The sequence below is a fragment of the Talpa europaea genome (genome assembly GCF_964194135.1).
Source record: "Talpa europaea genome assembly, chromosome: 3".
Taxonomy (NCBI): Eukaryota; Metazoa; Chordata; class Mammalia; order Eulipotyphla; family Talpidae; genus Talpa; species Talpa europaea.
The window spans coordinates 50,982,680-51,001,275 of NC_140069.1; the positions used below are offsets into that span (position 1 = coordinate 50,982,680).

General features: G+C 36.2%; 1 protein-coding gene across 1 annotated transcript in view; it reads right to left on the reverse strand.

The window, feature by feature from the left end:
• Positions 1 to 18,596, reverse strand: part of PREX2 (phosphatidylinositol-3,4,5-trisphosphate dependent Rac exchange factor 2) — a gene marked incomplete at its 5' end in the record, with an annotated part of 262,693 nt that overhangs the window by 156,348 nt on the left and 87,749 nt on the right. Inside the window, 4 exons of the mRNA XM_084229429.1 lie at positions 401 to 545; positions 3,464 to 3,613; positions 11,051 to 11,154; positions 15,323 to 15,456. Of these exons, the coding sequence (XP_084085555.1) occupies positions 401 to 545; positions 3,464 to 3,613; positions 11,051 to 11,154; positions 15,323 to 15,456 (533 nt within the window). The remainder of the gene's footprint in view (positions 1 to 400; positions 546 to 3,463; positions 3,614 to 11,050; positions 11,155 to 15,322; positions 15,457 to 18,596) is intronic.

Genomic DNA, 18,596 nt, shown 5'->3' on the forward strand with positions numbered 1-18,596 from the left:
GCTGTGCTGAAAACCCAGGCAACTTTCCTGCCTTTTGCTCTGTGCCTGGTCCTCCACAGGACCCACTTTTTCAGACTATTCATCTGTATCCTTTCATTCTGAGCTCTCTAAATTCTGAAATAACTGGTAATTTAGACTGTGTCTCTAGTGCTATAGTCTTCCCTGGCTTTCAGGTCCTGTACTTCCATCCACTCTGTCCCCTAGAAGCAAACCCACCTGCATGCCAGCCCTGGACCCCAACCTTGCTTTGTCCTTGGATCACGTAAACCAGAAATTATTGAAGTCATGGATGAATGGCTGGATGGCTCCTGTTTTCTGTTCATGATTCCTGACTCTGTATGCATTCCCTCATCAAGCACATGACCCAGGAAATTCTGACAGTAAAAGACTCCAACTCTACCTTCCAAGAAAGCATTTAGGGAATGTAGTCAGTTTTCTTTTTCTGTCTTTGATCAGGTTTCCTTGTTTGCACATCATTTTATAAAGCTTCTCACCCTGCTCAGAGATCATTACCCAGGTGTCTTGTTCCATTCCTAACTTTAAGCCTGTCAAAAAAAGAAACAAAGGATAGGTAATTGAAAAAAGTCTCTTCATTCAATCATGCCATCATTAAATTAACATTTATTGCTTGTCTACCATATGCTGGGGGCTATGGGTATAGAGTTCTGTGTCACAGGGCCCTGGGTTTCCAGAAGCTCACAGTAAAGGAGAGAAACAGTAAAGGTAAGATCGCCAAGGCTGTATGGTAATGTTGGACAAATTGTGTCCTAAAGGTACATGGTTTGGTCAGTGGAGGAAGATCACCTGTATCTCAGACTCCAGCAACCTCTTCTGGGGGATTTAATTAGCACAACTTGACATGATGGTGTTGCAGACAGCTTTGGGGGAAAACCAGATATATCAGAGGCATATTCAGAGTATTTTATCTCATCTGAGGAATGTTCACAAAGGTTTCATAAAAGGGCATGGTTGAATGCACAGATATGAATATGATTTTCAAAGAAAGGCAAAGAATTCACAGGAGCTGATGAAGTGAAGTAGCGCTGAGGCACAGAGCCCTGCGCTTTAGGTGAGAAGTCAGAAGACACACTGGCAGGTTAGGCAAGGTCCTTGGTCAGTTGCAATTTCACCATACTTCACTCCTTGCTGGGTGCTGGTGAACCATGTAAGTGCCTTAACCAAAGCAAGGAGAAAGGCAGGTCATGCAGAAAGAGTTTTGTTGCTTTGAAAAAATAAATAAATAAATCTGGGAGGACTACTTGTGGAGCAAACTAAAAGGAAGGGGGTTTTAAAAGTAGGAGGTCATTAGGAGGGAAATACAAAATTTCAATAACCGACAAACAACAGTAAGGACTACAGGTAAAGAGAAGGAAGTTGAAAAATATAGAGGAGGTGGTTGGTTTAGCGTCGGTGTGAAGAAGAGAGAAGTAGGAATTCCTTTCAGATTTTTTGAGCTGAAATCTAAATTGTAGGTGAGGGGCAGCAGGGAGGAGGCCTATGGGTCAAAGGTTTCAAGTTAGGAGAAGTCCAGTACCAAATAGACACTCTGGATGTTCAGAGAGAGCCTGAAGTTTAGGGATCAACTGAGAACATGAGTATGAGGCTCAAGTGAGAGGACAGGCTGGGCATTAAGAGGGAGAGAAAAGCTGGCTGTGTAGAAGTGCAGTCCCAGTGACGGCACTGATCAGCTGTCATAGGAAAACAAAAACTAGAATTATCTATATTCTTTTAGCCACAAAATTTCTTACTAAAATTATATTGCTTACAATGGAGACATCATTAACATTTGTCAGTAATAGTGAATAATCCACTAAGAATTGGCCTATTAATAAAAAGATTATTAGAATGTATTTTCTTCTCCCTCTTTTTTTGGTATATATAAATAAACAACCATTTCAAAACTAAAATAAAAGTTCAACTTGAAAATTTCAAGAATTTGCTATGCATTTGAATCAATCACCAATTTTTTTAAAAAAAAACTTAAATTCAATTATGCAAATGTCAGAATCTTTTATCTGGTTCTTCAGATGATGGATTAAGTATTGGAAAGTGCCTTATTAATTCTTATACAAATGTATACTATGAATATTTTAATCAAGGTAAGAACTTTGTATATCCTTCAAAGGAAAAAATCTGAAGATAAAAGGGCTCTTTGTGCTTTGAAATTTCATCACGAATAAAATGTTTTATTCCTAGAGCTCTAGGAAAAGGAAAAGCACTGTTGCTTTTTATTATTTGGTAGGAAAGCTGGTAGTTACAAAAGCATTGCTATTTACTAACTAAATGACAGAAATATTTTTACTTGCAAATAAACTTCACAAACTGAGTATTGCCAAACCAAAATAACTTTTGTGAATCTTGTTGAAAACATGAAACAAATTTTAGCTAGGCCTCCTCATGTAAACAAGCTTATTTGGTGAATTACCTTATATTCATTATTAGTCCAACAATTTTAAAGAGTTTATACCCAAAGTTTTTTAATCTATAAACTACGATGCTACCACATGTGGTCTAGGACTGTTTAGTGTACTGTTAAACAGAGAGAACAATTGTTGGAGATCCTCTAACACTGCATTATATTACTGAAGCTTTTCTTTTGAAGGAAAACCATGATGATGCTTTAGACATGTCAAGAATAAAATGCAAATAAAACTGAATAGAATTTAAAGCAAGTAAAACTATTTGCTACACACTAAATGTTTGTGTGACCCCAGAATTCACATACTAAAACCTAATGGCCAAGGTGATGGTATTGGGACGTGATTTGATCCTGAAGCTGGATACCTCATGCATGGAATTAGTACCTTTACAAAGAAACCCCAGAGAGACCCCTCACTTCTTCTGCTATGTGATGACACAGTGGGGAGCTGGCCCTCTATGAACCAGGAAAGTGTTCTCACAGAATCTTGGGCTTCCCAGTCTCCAGAATTGAGAGAAATAAATTGTTATTGTTTATGTCACCAAGTCTTTGTATTCTGTTGCACCGATCTCCACAAAGACACCGTTTAAAAGATACTGCTATTAAGGGACCAGGAAAAAGAGTAACTATAATAAAGAAAAAATCAAAATCACCAAGCAACTATAAACCAGAGACAAACTACGGGGATGGGGAGAAGAGATTGGGGTCAAAATAAGGGAGGTGCAATTTTATGGGGACTATAACCAAGATGAAAATGCATATATATTGTTCAAAAATGAAAAATGATGTAAGAAATATATAAATAAAAATTAAAATTAAAAAATAGAAGATACTGCTACTATAATATAAATAGTTTACTAACTATAAGGTCTTTCATTTATTAAGTAAAAATACTGAAAGTAGTTGAAAAGTGTTTTAGTATGTGACTTATATTACATAGAAAAGCCTACTGAACACATTTACATTTTCACTGTCTCATAACTTTTCCCATTATATGCTGCTAAGTTAGAGCAGCATAAGTTAGAGCACAATCCACACACCTACCTTTCCGCCGTTCTCTTTCTTTCAAAATAGCTTCAAACCATTCATGCTTCTCTTCAGGTGTTTTTGCCATACACACAAACCATTTATTTTTTGCAGTGTTATGTATCTTCCATCCATTAACAACAATGTGTCCACTGCTGTGGAAGTCAGCTGGAAATTAATGAGTAAAGGTGAAAGAGCAAATGTAATATATAACATTTCATCAATTTATTCATCCAATTCACGAAAGTTCTAAAACCACTGATTCTTGAAAATACCTTTGCTTTATTTATATGTACTGAAAAACACAAAAACTAAAAAAAAAAAAATAAGAGATATTTATATTTTGAATGTAGTCAGTGTTCAATAATGGAATATTTCTAATTTATAACAATATGTTTCCTGAAATTAAACACCTAATTAACATTCCTTTTATCTATCTACCAAAATAATATTAAATTCCTAAAGCAATAAAAGTTATTCTAGGTTTAAGAGACACACCATAACACTAAAAAGACTCAGAACATATGAGCAGAACAAATGAATCAGAACAAATTAATGGAACATACTAAAAGTGCCCTTACTTAAACTGCAATTAATAGAAATGTGCAAATGCCAATCCATTACCATTGCACATGGTTAAACAATACACATACTCTAAATCTGTAAGAGGAACAGTCAGTAACAACCTCAGAAGCAGTTCATGCCACTCACAGCCAACTCAAAGGCAGAAGGTGGAGCTTCCTGGCCCCCACCCCCTGACTTCCAGAGCAGGGCTGCCAGTGGGGAACAAGGGCAGGGCTAGTACAGTTTAAGCAGCTCCAGAAAAGTGTTAGTGAAGAAACTGCCATCTGGTTTCCAACTCAAGCTTAGTGCCCCCTCAGTGCCCACTAACTGGAGTAGGACAGATGGCAGCTGGTCACCTCTGGGCAATTATTTTTCTTTCTACTCTTATTCTGTCTTTGTTCTACTTTTTCTCACTCCCTGTATAAATAACCAGTTTTGGGTTCTGCCTTTGGGTGATGTCTTGTATCCTGCAGTGTGCCAATGAGGGCTCAACCACCACCAGGTCATTCCCAATTCCCCAGGTTCTCCCATTTCAAAATCACATCATCTCATACAATCAGCATGAATAGCAACTCATACAATTTCTCTTTGAGTATGAATTCACATTAAATTGACATTTTCCTGAGCTCACCATAATTTTGGCTAAGCTGTCATGCTGGATTTGGAAATGTCAACAGCAAACCCTCTATGACAGCTCTCAGCCTAAGAGAAGTTAAAGAATGATGACGCTAGTTGTCACAGACTTTACAAGCACAACATTCTGCAAAGCAAATATTCCAAGACAGAAAAACATGTGACAAAGGACTGAATCAGCAGCTGTGCCATTTAGTGACAGTTTTCATTTGCCTCTACTGAAAGTCAATAAGAGGTAATGGTTGGTGTACAGGAGGTGAACGAAAATATTAAGGTGGATTAGAGAAATGCCTTTTCTGCATTGCTTTTGTTTTTCCTCAAATAATACCTTTAATTTGGTAAATTTGGCAGACAGACATGGTTGGAACTCACTATATTATTCCCTTGTGAAATATAAGATGTGCAAATACCTTTCCCATTCAGTATGCATATTTTCAATTTAATGATAATTTCTTTGTGCAGAAACTTTTCATTTAATGTATCCCATTTAATTATTTTTGTTTTTATTTCCTTTATTGTTCAAGTCCCTGAAGCCAATGTATGAGTATTTCTCCTATGTTTTTCTCTATGTATTGCAAGGTTTCAGGTCTTATAATCCATATTGAGTTAATTTTTGTATATAATGTAGTTGGTGGTCTATTTTCATTTTTTTGCATGTGTCCATCCAGTTTTCCCACATCATTTGTTGAAGATATTCTCAAATGAATATGCTTGGCTCCTATGTCTTAGATTAACTGTCCATATAGACTATCTTTCTGGGCTTTCAATTTCATTCCATTGGTCGGTGTGTCTATTTTTAGTACAATGATACTGTTTTGAGTACTGTTTGTAGTATAGTTTGATGTCTGGGAGTGTGATAACTGTTTTTCTCCTTTCTTTGTCAAAATTGTTTGGCTGACCAAGGTCTTTCACGGTTCCCTACAAATTTCAATATTGTTTGTTCTATTTCTTTGAAGAATACCATTAAGACTTTTTATCATCTTGGGCCTCCCCAGTGGCACAGCGGTTAAGCACTGGGTTGCGAAGGTGCCCGCAGCCTCTGCAGCACTGATTCGATCCCTAGCCACCAGGAGAGAGTCCCACATGGCGCGCAAACCTCTTCTGCCACCCACAGCTCCCTTCAGCAGTGTACTTCGGTCCTTCTGCCTGTTCTGTTCCCCTCTCTGGCTCTGGTGAATCCTTTCACCCTCCCACACTTCTGACTGTACCCAGTGCTTGTATAAATAAATTAAAAACAAAAACAAAAAACTTTTTATCATCTTCCTGAATGCAGAAAATGGCTGTGTTCAGGATACATTAAAACAAATGTACAAATGACACAAGCTTTTTACACTTCTGCATGCCATACCATCATTCAGGTGAAAGCATTTCTATTCTATGCTATATCGATGATAATAGTATGAGTCATTAGCTGACTAAATAAAGATTTATTTATTTGTGCATACAAGAACTGGGGTACTGGCCAGAGGTGCAGGGGGGGTGAGAAGATTCACCAGAGACAGAGTGGGGAACATAACAAGCAGATTGAAATACACTGCTGAGGGGAGCTGTGGGAGACACAGGAGAGGTCTGCTGTGCCATGTGGTAAGCTCCCTGGCCCACCAGGGATTGAACTTGTGCTGCAGAGCTGCAGATAGCTTCACAGTGCTATGCTTAACCCCTTGAGCCACCAGGGAGGTCCTCATTAGTCATTATAAATAAAACTAGATCATATTTATTTATTCCTCAATAGATTTGAGATTCCAAATGCAATTATTTCTTCTATAAGTTTTGAGTTAAATCATGTAATTAGTTGTATGATGGAATTACCAAGAAAATAAAAGCATTTTATTTATACCTACAATATGAAAAATTACTGTCATTCCAAAATTATTCAAATATATGGAGAGACATTTCCATTTCCATCAAAGGTTCTAAGCATACTTTAAAAAGATGAGTGTGGTGGATTCACTTGTTATTATTTACACTGAAAGCTTATATACTGCAGGCATAAACCTGGTTTTGCTTTGGTAATGAGCAGATGAGCTTGATCCTGATGGTACTTGTCTGCCCCTCATTCAATTAATCCAGGGATGGTCCAAGTGTGAAGAGGACATGGATCTGCTCTGCTAAGATCTATCAACACGAGAGCTCCCATTCATTCAGTATAAAATGTATGACACGGAAAAAAAGAAAGGAGAAAGTTAATTTAGCACTCAGATTTTCTTAGAAGAAATAAGTGGTCAAAAACGATCTCCATATACAGGTGCCTTTTCTCTTCACTGCTCTCCAGTTGGCCCTTACAAATTTAAATCCACATGGAGCCTTTGTTCTGTATTTCTTAAGGCATAGACATGGAAACCTAGTAAACGTAATTCTAGTCTCAGTTATATACTAAACAGCTGGGTAAGCTTGGATGAGTTAGTTCTTATGCCTAATTTCATTTCCATCATCTGAGTGTTAATGAGGTATATTAGTTGATATTCAAGCTCTTATGCATTTCAAAAATTGTATTTTTAAAAAATTTACAAGTCCTAGCATAGGATATACAATTTCCTCATAGAATCTAGTGGATATACTCATGATAAAACTAAATTTTTTTTGCAGGAATCTTAGAGAAAGTGTCCAATTATAGACTAAAATTTCTCTAAGTAAGCTAGTAGCAACTATTTGCAGCCAAATTCCTGTATCATACAGCTTATGTGTAAGGAGGAAGTAAAGCCTTAATTGAATAACACCAAGCCTAATTAAATTTCTTCAGCCTATTTAAATGAAAGCTGAGTCTTGAAAATTCATGCCAAGAGGTACCATCGGACAACTAATTTATGACAGCTAAATAAGTAAGTATATTGAAATGTCCTGTCTGCTCCACTAATTCATATTCATCAGTGTTTGAGGCCCTGTTTCCACAATGCCTCTAATCCCCCAGGTACCAAGGCCCAGAAGTCTGGAATGTTACCAACACTAACAGAACTCTGGAAGATTGAATCCAAGGACAATTTGCATAAAAGTCCCACCACCTTCATAAGCTCTCACACCCTTATGTTTGATATTGGTTTGCATTTTATAATCCCAAAGGCCCTGGTTCTTACATTTCTTTATCAAGTACCCAGTTTCCCAGTAAGTTTGGAAATCATTCTCAAAATTCACCTAAACTAGTGGTTCAAATAGTAATAATCACATCCTCTGCAGAAGAAGGAAAACAGTAAGATACAGAAGCTCTGTGCCCACTGAAAAGCATAAAAGGGGGAACACCAAAATAAAAGTATGCTAAAGCAACAGGGAAGAGACGATTCCACTAGAGTAAGACAGAGTCAAGGAAGGGCAGAGAGGTCTCACTTTCTCCCACCTCAAGCACAATGAGGACTTATGAGCTTTCTCAAGTTATTGAAGCTGATAGATAACATTTCTAACATCACTAGTCTCCTTAGAAAGCATTAAAATGAATTACTGCCACCTTAAAAAGAATAATGTGCATATCCTGCAGTGGAAAGGTAACCTACTAGGTCCCATGTGTTTGCATGAGCATACTGTTATTATATAGTCTGCACTATAAAGCAATATTTGAAATGCAGGTATTCCTACCTGTGCCAGCTGTCTGACAGCCCACACATCTATCCAACATCAGCCAAGAGAAACCTCTTCCTAAGATCCTAGTTCCCAAAGTAAATGTCCCAACTCAAGCACCACCTGCATTTTGCTCACTGCATGTTTTTTTCCCCTTAACTGAAATAATCTCAGGTCACTATTTAAGGACTGGACAACTCATTAGGATACTAACAACTGGATAGAAAGAGCACATAGGTGAGCATTTGAAAAACTGTACACCTAACAGATGATAAACATTCTTCTCCCCTGTGGGAATCAGGAATAGTAACAAAGGTATGTGGGAAGGAAGAGCTCATTGGTGGCCCAATCCCATAAGAGGGCCCAAAGGTATAAGATAGGGCCTCTCCTGGTGGCACAGCGGTTGAGAGCTGGGCTGCGAAGCTGCCCACAGCCTCTGCAGTGCCAGTTCGATCCCACAAGGCACGCAGACCTCTCCTGCAATGCTTGCTGCTCCCCTTAGCAGTGTATTTCGTCAGTTTGCCTGTTCTGTTCCCTGCTCTGGCTCTGGTGAATTCTCTCACCCTCCCACGTTCCTGACTGTGCTTGCATAAATAAAATAAATAAATCTTTAAAAAAAGGTATAAAATAAAGATACATGAATGCTCTGGGGTGGGTGAGTATGTGGGGTGTGGTGATGCACATCTGAGGAGGTATGAACCTCATCTTCTGAATCATACTATTACAGTGATGTAAACCATCACCACCTCAAAAAAATAATACATGAACAAACAAAAAAGTTTGAGAATAAAAATCATTTAGCAACAATTATTTTTGAGATTTATGAGAATAAAAATCCTTTAGCAACAATTAATATATTAAAACAATTAATATATTTTATTTCATCTTGTCTTTTCTATTAGAAACATCTTTTTTTTTTTATAGACTAGAAGCTAGTTTATTAAGAAACATTGAAGAATATTCTCATGTTCTTTCCCTCCCATTACTGAATGGAATGTTTTCCCCCAGACATCATCCTAAGAACCTGAAGTTCACTAGATGAAGAGAAATTGACTCTACAAATAGATGGCCTTGAAGGACTTCTCAATCAGCCAAAATAACCTTCTTCCCCGAAGACCCCCTGCACATTTCTGTCTTGCTACAGTTCCAGGCTGTCTGCGTCCCTTGTGTTCTCATTCTTTCTCGAAGCTCCTGGAAACTTTAAGTGGTAGAGCCAGAGTTTGAGACCATATGTCTCTCTCCAAAGCCCATGTACTCAGTTACTTCTAAAATGTCCTTGGTATCTGCTGATATTCTGGATTTTCTCACTTTCTTCAATCATTTGAGAAACGTCTTTTCTATTAGAAATTCTAATGAAAATCACTGGGGGAAAATGAAATTCGGTTTACTATGCAGTAGTCTTTCAAATAGAAAATATTTCATTTTAACTTCATTTTACCAATGTTTGTGTCTACTCAAAATTTCATGAACTTACTTGTAAAAATTCTGTACCTTCAAATCTACAAAGCCAAAATTTTCTATGCTGGAGTAATAAAGTACTTAAAATGAACACTTAAATTACACAAACTACGGCAGGCTGCGCCTCCCATGCTGTCTCTTGACAAGGTCTGGGCATTGGGGGAGACTCCTGAGGAGCGAGGAGCAGCAAGTGCAAGAACTCCCCCATTGTACTTCCCAGAAGAGGAGAGCATTAGCAGGCGTTGCCATGGAGACTCCTTAATTCAGATCTTCTTTGGGAGGTGCAAGAACTCCCCTCTTCTGGGAAGTACAACTTTCCCTCTTCACGCTTCTCGGGAGTCTCCCCCAATGCCCGGACTATGTCAAGAGACAGCATGGGAGGCCCAGCCTGCTGCAACAAACCACCTCCATCCTCAACTTCCTCTACAAGCAAATTGACAACCCATTTATATTAATAATGGTTTATACCTAAAACAATTCTATAGAGTTTGCTACATTTTAGAGAGGATATATTATAGGAACAAACTATCACATACGTATTTATAAAACATGATATAGCAGTTTCTCAGACAACATCACTTTGTTCAATGTCATCTCATTATAATGTTGATCAGCAAGAAAACTGATTTGTGTCCAGGGCCACTATCTGTGTGGAGTACACAAATTCCCCCCATGTCTGCATGGGTTTCTCTGTGTACTCCACCTTTTTGCCACATCCTAAAGATGTGTACATGTCAGGTTCACCGCAGATCTAAACTGCCCCAGGAGTAAGTATGAGTATATTTGTGATATGCCCTAAGATGGAAGGGCATCCTGTCCAGGGTTGATTCCTACTAGGTGCCCTGAGATGCCAGGATAAGCTCTGGTCACCCTGAAACTCAAAACTAAAATAAGTAAGCTGGGAAATAAGTGAAAGACCAACTACAAATAACTTAAAATTAAGTGTTTGGGTCTTTTTTTTAGAAGTTTGATGATGATTTTGTTGCCAGAAAACACATAGAAGAACTTAACTCTTGCTTATTTCAAAAAGCCTATTAAAATACTGGCTTCTTTTTGGTCATTTTACTTAAGGTTGCAGTTTGCAAAAACCTATTGATGAAGTTAAGTATCACTTAAAGAAAAGCAATTCATTCATTAAATATTTTCACTCACGGTCTCTGCACTAGGAACTGTGAGTGTCCTATGGCATTCTTACTCAGTTATTCTTGGTATTTCGGCGCTTACTGTTGGTGTGTTTTGGCTCAATATAATTCTCCACTTTGACAACAGTCCTTCTTTTCCTTATCTCGCCTTTCTCCTCTAATTGCTCTAACAAAGTTTTTTTCAAATCAATCAGTGAGCAGTGTGTCTTACGCAGGAGTTTACAACTGGCATTTCATTTTAAATGTGCTAACAATCACTTACCTGTGCCATCATCGACATTCTCCACTTCCATCACTTCTGTATTGATTCGCCCACGAAAAAGATACCGATGTCCATCTGTAGATGCCTTGCTATTCTTCAATCGTCTTAACAATGGAATGAAAGCATGCAAACTCTGTTAGTAAACTTTATGCAAACCAGTGTTACAGCAACATCATCGAAGTGATTCTTGGGAAAAAAGACACCAAGGCATTCAACAACATCAAATGTTAGATTCTTGGTATTTTTGTTTCCTTATATTCATAACAACACTGGTTGCTATATGAGATTTGACCTAAACACTCGTTTTTTTTAATATAAAGAAGCTTTTGCTAAGGACAACATACAGGTGGGAGGGTGAGTTCTTTGGATCCATGAAGGACATCAGAAGTGCCAAATCAACTCTGACAGATTCTAAAAGTTGGCTATTTTTAAATTTCATTTGATTTTTATTTTACTTTCATTTCTCATTTCATACTGACTAGGTGGTAATTTCCAATTTTTTTCAAGTCCTCATTAATTCAGCCAGTAGTTATGATCTCTTTAAAAATATATTAATTGTGCTGGAGGTTTTTAGCTCAGTTACATGCAGATGAAAATATTTTTCCCATTCATTTTTAAAGGATGATTTTTAAATCATTTTTGTATTATGATAACTGTGAACTTGAGTAAATTTTTTAATTTATAATCATTCATAAAAGTTCTATTTTTTTTAAAGTCCAGACATTTCAAAACTGTGTGTGGCATATAGACTACTTGTCTTTAATCTTAAAAAGTATGTTACACAAAGTAAAGAATTTCAGGTTTACACAGGAACATTTGTAAAAATTAATTAGGTATGTATGTATGTTTACAGTGAAATAACTTTACACTCGAGAGATATCATTTTAAAAACTGGATTTTTATTATTAAAGAGAAAGGATTTTTTAAATGATTCAAGAAGATTAAATAAGATCCAATTGGTCAAGAAATTTCAATTGACCTGAAACTATTCAATTTGACTAATTTGACAAGTCTAGCTGACAACTTAAAATAGTAAAATAATCATTAACTTGTTCTGTTATATAGACACAGGGAGCACAAGTTAAGAAGTGCATATCCACAAGCGTCAGTACCCACCCCCTCCTCTCTTCTGCAGTAGACACCTGCGTTGGGGTGGAAAGGCTGGGTGCTGGTGCAATATCACTCCAAAGTGATATCACTGTCCATGTTTACTCTTAGAAAAGAGTCCATATTCCTTACATATCTGTCCCAAACCTCTTCAAAAATGTATAGCCTTCATCACTACTAGAGAGAAAACTAAACTGATTAATCTGACTGAGGGTTTGTCAGTCTAACCTTCACCACCCTGCATGCTCATGCTCATTTTGAAAGGGACTTCTGAATGCCCTTCGCTATTAAGTCTAAATAAATTCAATAAATTAGTGAGTCAGGCCATGTATCTATGAAATTTGTCTCATAGGTGGCTAAATATAACAAACGAAGAGCAGATTAATATCCAAGTAACTATATTCTCTAAGGTAGGAAATAGTATCACAGTATCTTACAAAATAGAATAATTTGTAAGATGATACACTTAAATATGATCATATTTTAAGGTTTAATATAGTTTAATAAAGTTTAATTTTAAGTACTTTTTTTAAATTTATGTAACACTGGTTAAGAACACTGTGCAAGTTTAAGGAATAGAGGTTCATACCCTAGGTGTCATCAACAGTAGATTAGGTAAAGATGTGGTACATATACACAATGGAATACTACTCAGCTATTAAAAAAAAAGATGAAACCTTACCATTTGCAACAAGATAGATGGACATTAAGGATATTGTGCTAGATAAAAATCAGAAATCAAAAAGAAAAACACTATGTTGTGTGATTTCACTCATATAAGGAATATAAAGAAACAGACAAAACAAAACAAAATGAAGTCTTAGAGTCTGACAATTATCAATAGAATAGTGATTACCAGAGGAGACAGAGTTGGAAGTAAAAATTCAGTATTCCTAATAACGGTGTAATAGTTTTAGTCTCAGGTAAATAATTAATTCACATATATATATAATGTCCATATTACATATGTATATGTCTATATTATATATAATATACATAATGTATATGGATATATTATATTATAATATATTGTATCATATACATATACTATAGTATTATGTATTAAATTATTACAGTCAATAAATAGCAAAATTAAAATATAACTCAATATGTAATTATATATGTGCATACTACTATGATATATTATGTTATTGTATTATAATAGTACCTCATGTTAAACATAATATTCATATATATAATATTTCATCTAATATTTGAATATATCACTGGTTTCATTTTCCAAAGTACTAATTTTGTTTATGGCCTTATGAACTCTGTATAGGTTTTTTATATTTCTCTTGACCTACAGATCTTGAAACTCAATTTGAAATTCCAGTATGTGCTGATCAATACTGTAACACTTAGCTCATATAGAGAGATCTTTGGCCCCTTAGGATGATGACTCTAATGAAGCATAAAAATTGAACAGACTATTTTTTTTTTAAGATTTATTTATATATACTAGAGCTGGGGTACCAGCCAGAGATGTGTGAGGTGAGAGGATTCACCAGAGACAGAGTGGGGAACAGAACAGGCAGATTGACTGAAGTACACTGCTGAGGGGAGCACGGGGTGAGTCAGGAGAGGTCTGCTGCACCATGTGGATTGCTCCCTGGCCGGCCAGGGATGGAACTCGTGCTGCAGAAGCTGCAGACAGCTTCATAGGTTGTGTCTTAACCCCATGCGACACCAGGGAGGCCCAAATAGATTATGGTTCATTATGGTTTGAAAATAATTGTGTTCTATAGTGTAATGTGGAATATTTGCATATTTTGAGTCTATGATTTTCCTCCTAATTATGTGACTTAAAGTTAACCAGAATACAGGGTCCTCCCTGATGGTGCAAGGGGTTAAGACACAACCTATGAAGCCATCTGCAGCCACTGCAGCATGAGTTCGATCCCCGGCTGGGGAGCTACCCACGTGGTACAGCAGACCTCTCCTGACTTGCCCGCTGCTCTCTGGTGAATCCTCTCACCCCCCCCCACCTCTGGCCTATACCCCAGCTCTTGTATGCATAAATAAATAAATCTTTTATAAAAAAAGTCAACCAGAATACATATGCAGGAATGTTCACAGTAACAGAAAAACTGGAAATAACTTTAAAATTCATTGATACAGTATATATAAAAATGTGATTAAATGTGACAAAACCAAACAATAAAATATTATGCAGCATTTCAAATAAATAATCACTGCTACACACATGAATAAACAGTTGAGAAATAATACTGTATACAAAATATAAGTTGCAGAAGACTAAATACACCATGATACTCTCTTGTAAAGATCACAGGAGAGGGAGTATCTAAAATGAAGTGAAGTTATGCTATATTCACACTATTCTGATCCAAGAAGGACACTCAGATTTACTGATTTGAATTTATAATCACTATGTATGTGGTTCTCATTATACATACATAAAGGATATTTGCTAAACAGAAGGATTTGACTTTTATAAAACCTTTCCAGTTGTTTGACTTACTTAAATGACAACCCTGAGGCCATAAACACCATCATTTGTACGCTGATAATTTTGCAAAGATAGATTTGAGGGCTGACAGATAGACTTATGAAAACAAAAATAATGAAAAAAGATCTCATTCTTAACTGCATACATATAATAATTTTACCTACATGAGTGTGGTAATTAACTTGATAGGAAAAATCCTTTCACAATGTATATGTATATCAAATCATCATGCTTTATACTTTAAATGCCTTACAATTTTATTTGTCAATTATATCTCAATAAATCAGGGGCTGGGGGAGGAAACTGCTTCCATACAACTTGAATCATACCATAGTTTTTAGTCAGTTAGAAGTAAAATTAACAGCTTTTTCTACATCTTCCTATAACCTATTTATATTATTCTGAGTCCTACTACCAAACACAAAGAATTTAAGAGAAAACTAAAAAAAAAAAAAAATTCATTTTCTGATGTGGTAAATGGAATTTTTAGAAGCTCATAAAAATAGAGAAAACAACAATTTATTTGCCTTTTGGCTCTAGTCTTAACCTGTTCCCTTTCATCATGGTCCATGGGAGAAAACACTGACAGTTGGGGGTGATTACTCAGATTATGAGTTCTGGGGAGCACAGAGGAAAAATTAGAACTATTAAGTTGAAAAAAAATCTGAAATGTTGCTTGTTTATCATCTTACCTGTGTTTTCTTTTGCAATACACCAGAAGATTATCAAAAAGAAAAAACACCCTTTCTTGAATATTTCCAGAAGAAATTTTCAATAAGACTCCACACATTAGCATTTCAGTGCAGGTGTCAGTAATGTTGGATCCCTAAGTTAGGAAGAAAGGAGATAATAATGTCTCTTTACTTAATAGAAACTTATGTATTTAATGCTTTTTCTTCTTAAAAATATATGTTTTATTTGAAGCAGTAATATATGCACAGAATAAAAGTTCAAATAGTGTAAATATTTATATACTGAATATAAGCCTCCATCTCTTCCAGTCTCTGCATAGCCATTCTCAGCAGATAAGACTGTCTCCTTTTAGCTATTTTATGTAAATGTATGCATGCACAAGCATAGATATGCTGCCTATGTTCTTTAAAATGATTTTTTCAAACTGATTCATAACATCAATATCCCTGACATTCCTTTCCTCTTCTCTCTCTCTGGTATGGGAAAAGAACCATGAACACATGGCAAAGTTCTTAGTCACAAAGGTTTAAAACTCAGAACATTCATTTTTAATTTCATATTTCCACAATATGAAATTTTTCTGATCTATTATAAAATTTTAAATTAAAATGACAACTTTTATACCTATAATAAGAAACTACCCAAAGTTAGGGATGTTAATTAAGAAAATGTGACTAAGTCAATGTAATATCTATATGAAAAACATATTTTAAATCTTAGATAGTTCCTTTTCCTTTTCCCTTTCATGGCAATGGTAGATATATATAAAATGCCTTGTGCAAAGTCTAACACATAGAAAGGCCTCAATTAAAGTCAGCACAATTATTATTACTATCTTTGAAGGGGATCTAATTCTGCAAAGTAACTCCATTTACTTTTTTTTAAAAGATTTATTTATTTATACACGCACTGGGTACAGTCAGAAACACAGGAGGGTGACAGAATTCACCAGAGCCAGAGCAGGGAACAGAACAGGCAGACTGACGAAATACACTGCTGAGGGGAACAGCAGGCACGGCAGGAGAGGTCTGCGCACCATGTGGGACCCTGGCCAGCAGAGGCTGCGGGCAGCTTCGCAGCCCAATGCTCAACCACTGAGCCACCAGGGGAGGCCCTCCATTTACTTTTGATCACTACTGTGTCTACTGTAGTTCATTGACTTTATAGTTTAACTCTTTGAAGAAAATATTATTTCTCTTACCCTCAAGCTATTGAGGGAGGACATCTTATCATTCCAGATAACACCAACTCTTGTCCTAATGAAACTAAGCCTATATCTCACATCATACACAAATAATAACTCAAAAATGAGTTGAAGACTCAGTTTTAAGACCTGAAACCATAAAATATATAGAAAAAATAGGCCAAACATTGGCATCAGGGATGTTTTTAGAGATTCAATTCTAATAGCAAGATAAACAAAAGAAAATAGGAGTACATTAAACTAAAAATGTTTTTCACAGGGAAGGAAGTGATCATTAAATTGAAAATACAACCCATCAAATGGGAGAAAGTATTTGCACATCATACATCTGATAAAGGGCTACTAGAACTACTTAATCTAATGGTAGTTGAGATTAACAGAACTCAATAGTAAGAAAACAACCCAATCAAATAATAGGTTGAAGAGCTAAGTAAACATTTTTTCATAGAAGATTTAAAGATGGGCAATAGTACCTGAAAAAATGTTCATCACCAATTATGATGAAGAAAGGGAAAATCACAATGAAACACAACACCACACCAGTAAGAATGGCCCATATCAAAAATAAAATATATAAATATGTGCTGGTAAAGGTGTGGAGAAAAGGAACCTTCATATATTGCTGGTGGGAATGTAGACTGGTTCAGCCCTATAGAAAGCAGTATGGTGCTTTCTCAGAAGAGTAAAAATAGGTCGATCATATGATCTGGCAATTCCTTGTCCTAGTTATCTACCTGAAGAATGAAAAAAACACTAATTCAAAGGGATGTATGCACTCATTGTTCATTGCAGCACAACCTAAATGTCCATGACAGATGAGTGGATTAAGATGTGTCATATATACACAATGGAATACTGCACAGTTATAAAAATAGATGAACTGTTGCCACTTGCAACAACATGGGAGGAACTGAAGGGGATTATGCTAAGCAAACTAAACCAGAAGGAGAAAAACAAATACCAAATGGTTTCACTCATACATAGAATATAGGAAAACAAAACAAAGAATTAGACAAAACTAAATCAAAAACAAACTCTAGAAATTTCACTGTAAAACGGAGGCTACCTGGCCTCCCTGGTAGCACAGGTGGTTGAGCGTAGCACTATGCAGCTGTCTGCAGCCTCTGCAGCACGGGTTTAATCCTGGCTGGCCAGGGAGCTGCCCATATGGCACAGCAGATCAATCCTGTCTCGCCTGCTGCTCCCCTCAGCAGTGTATTTCAGTCAGTCTGCCTGTTGTGTTCCCCCCTCTGTTTATAGTGAATCCTTTCACCCTCCCACACATCTGGCCTGTACCTTGGTTCTTGTATGCATGAATAAATAAATCTCTAAAAAAAATTGTAAAAAATTAAAACTGAGGCTATGAATGGGGAAGACAAAGGGTATAGAACAAAGTTGGGAGGGGCCTAATGAACTATGGTGAAGAACTATGGGTGTCTTGGTTGTGGGTATGGTATGGTAACATACATCTGAGGAGGTGTGATCCTATACCTTTGAATCATACACAGTATTTTAAACTGTTACTTCAATGAAAAAGTTTATAAAATTTGAAAATAAATTATAAAGAGAAAGTAGAAATTTTTTAAAAGCCGAGGATACATAATGGACACAAAATCATACATACGTGTAACCAGGAAAGAGAAAAGGTAAAGATCAGATAGTAACAACATTTAAGGAGAGGCTAATATATGTTTGTGTGTGTGTGTGTGTGTATATATATATATATACACATATATTACACATCATATATATGTTTAACAAGTATAATTAGATATCTATAGAAGTGTAACATCTTCTAAGTAAAAATGTAGATGCCAAAGAATGGGAAATACAAAAAGTATATATATAATAAAAGTCATATTTTTAACATTTCTAAACTGTACAGGCAATGGATTAAACATTTACTCCTCTTATAAATCTCCAAGAAGTTGGCCTCTCTGATCCTAAAGTTTTAAAGGGAAAGCATACTTATTTAATTAGGCAGAGACTGCTATACTGTGAAAAAATTGTGACCATGAAACAGATACTTTCCATGAAAATAAGCTACTTCAACAGCACAGTGACATCAG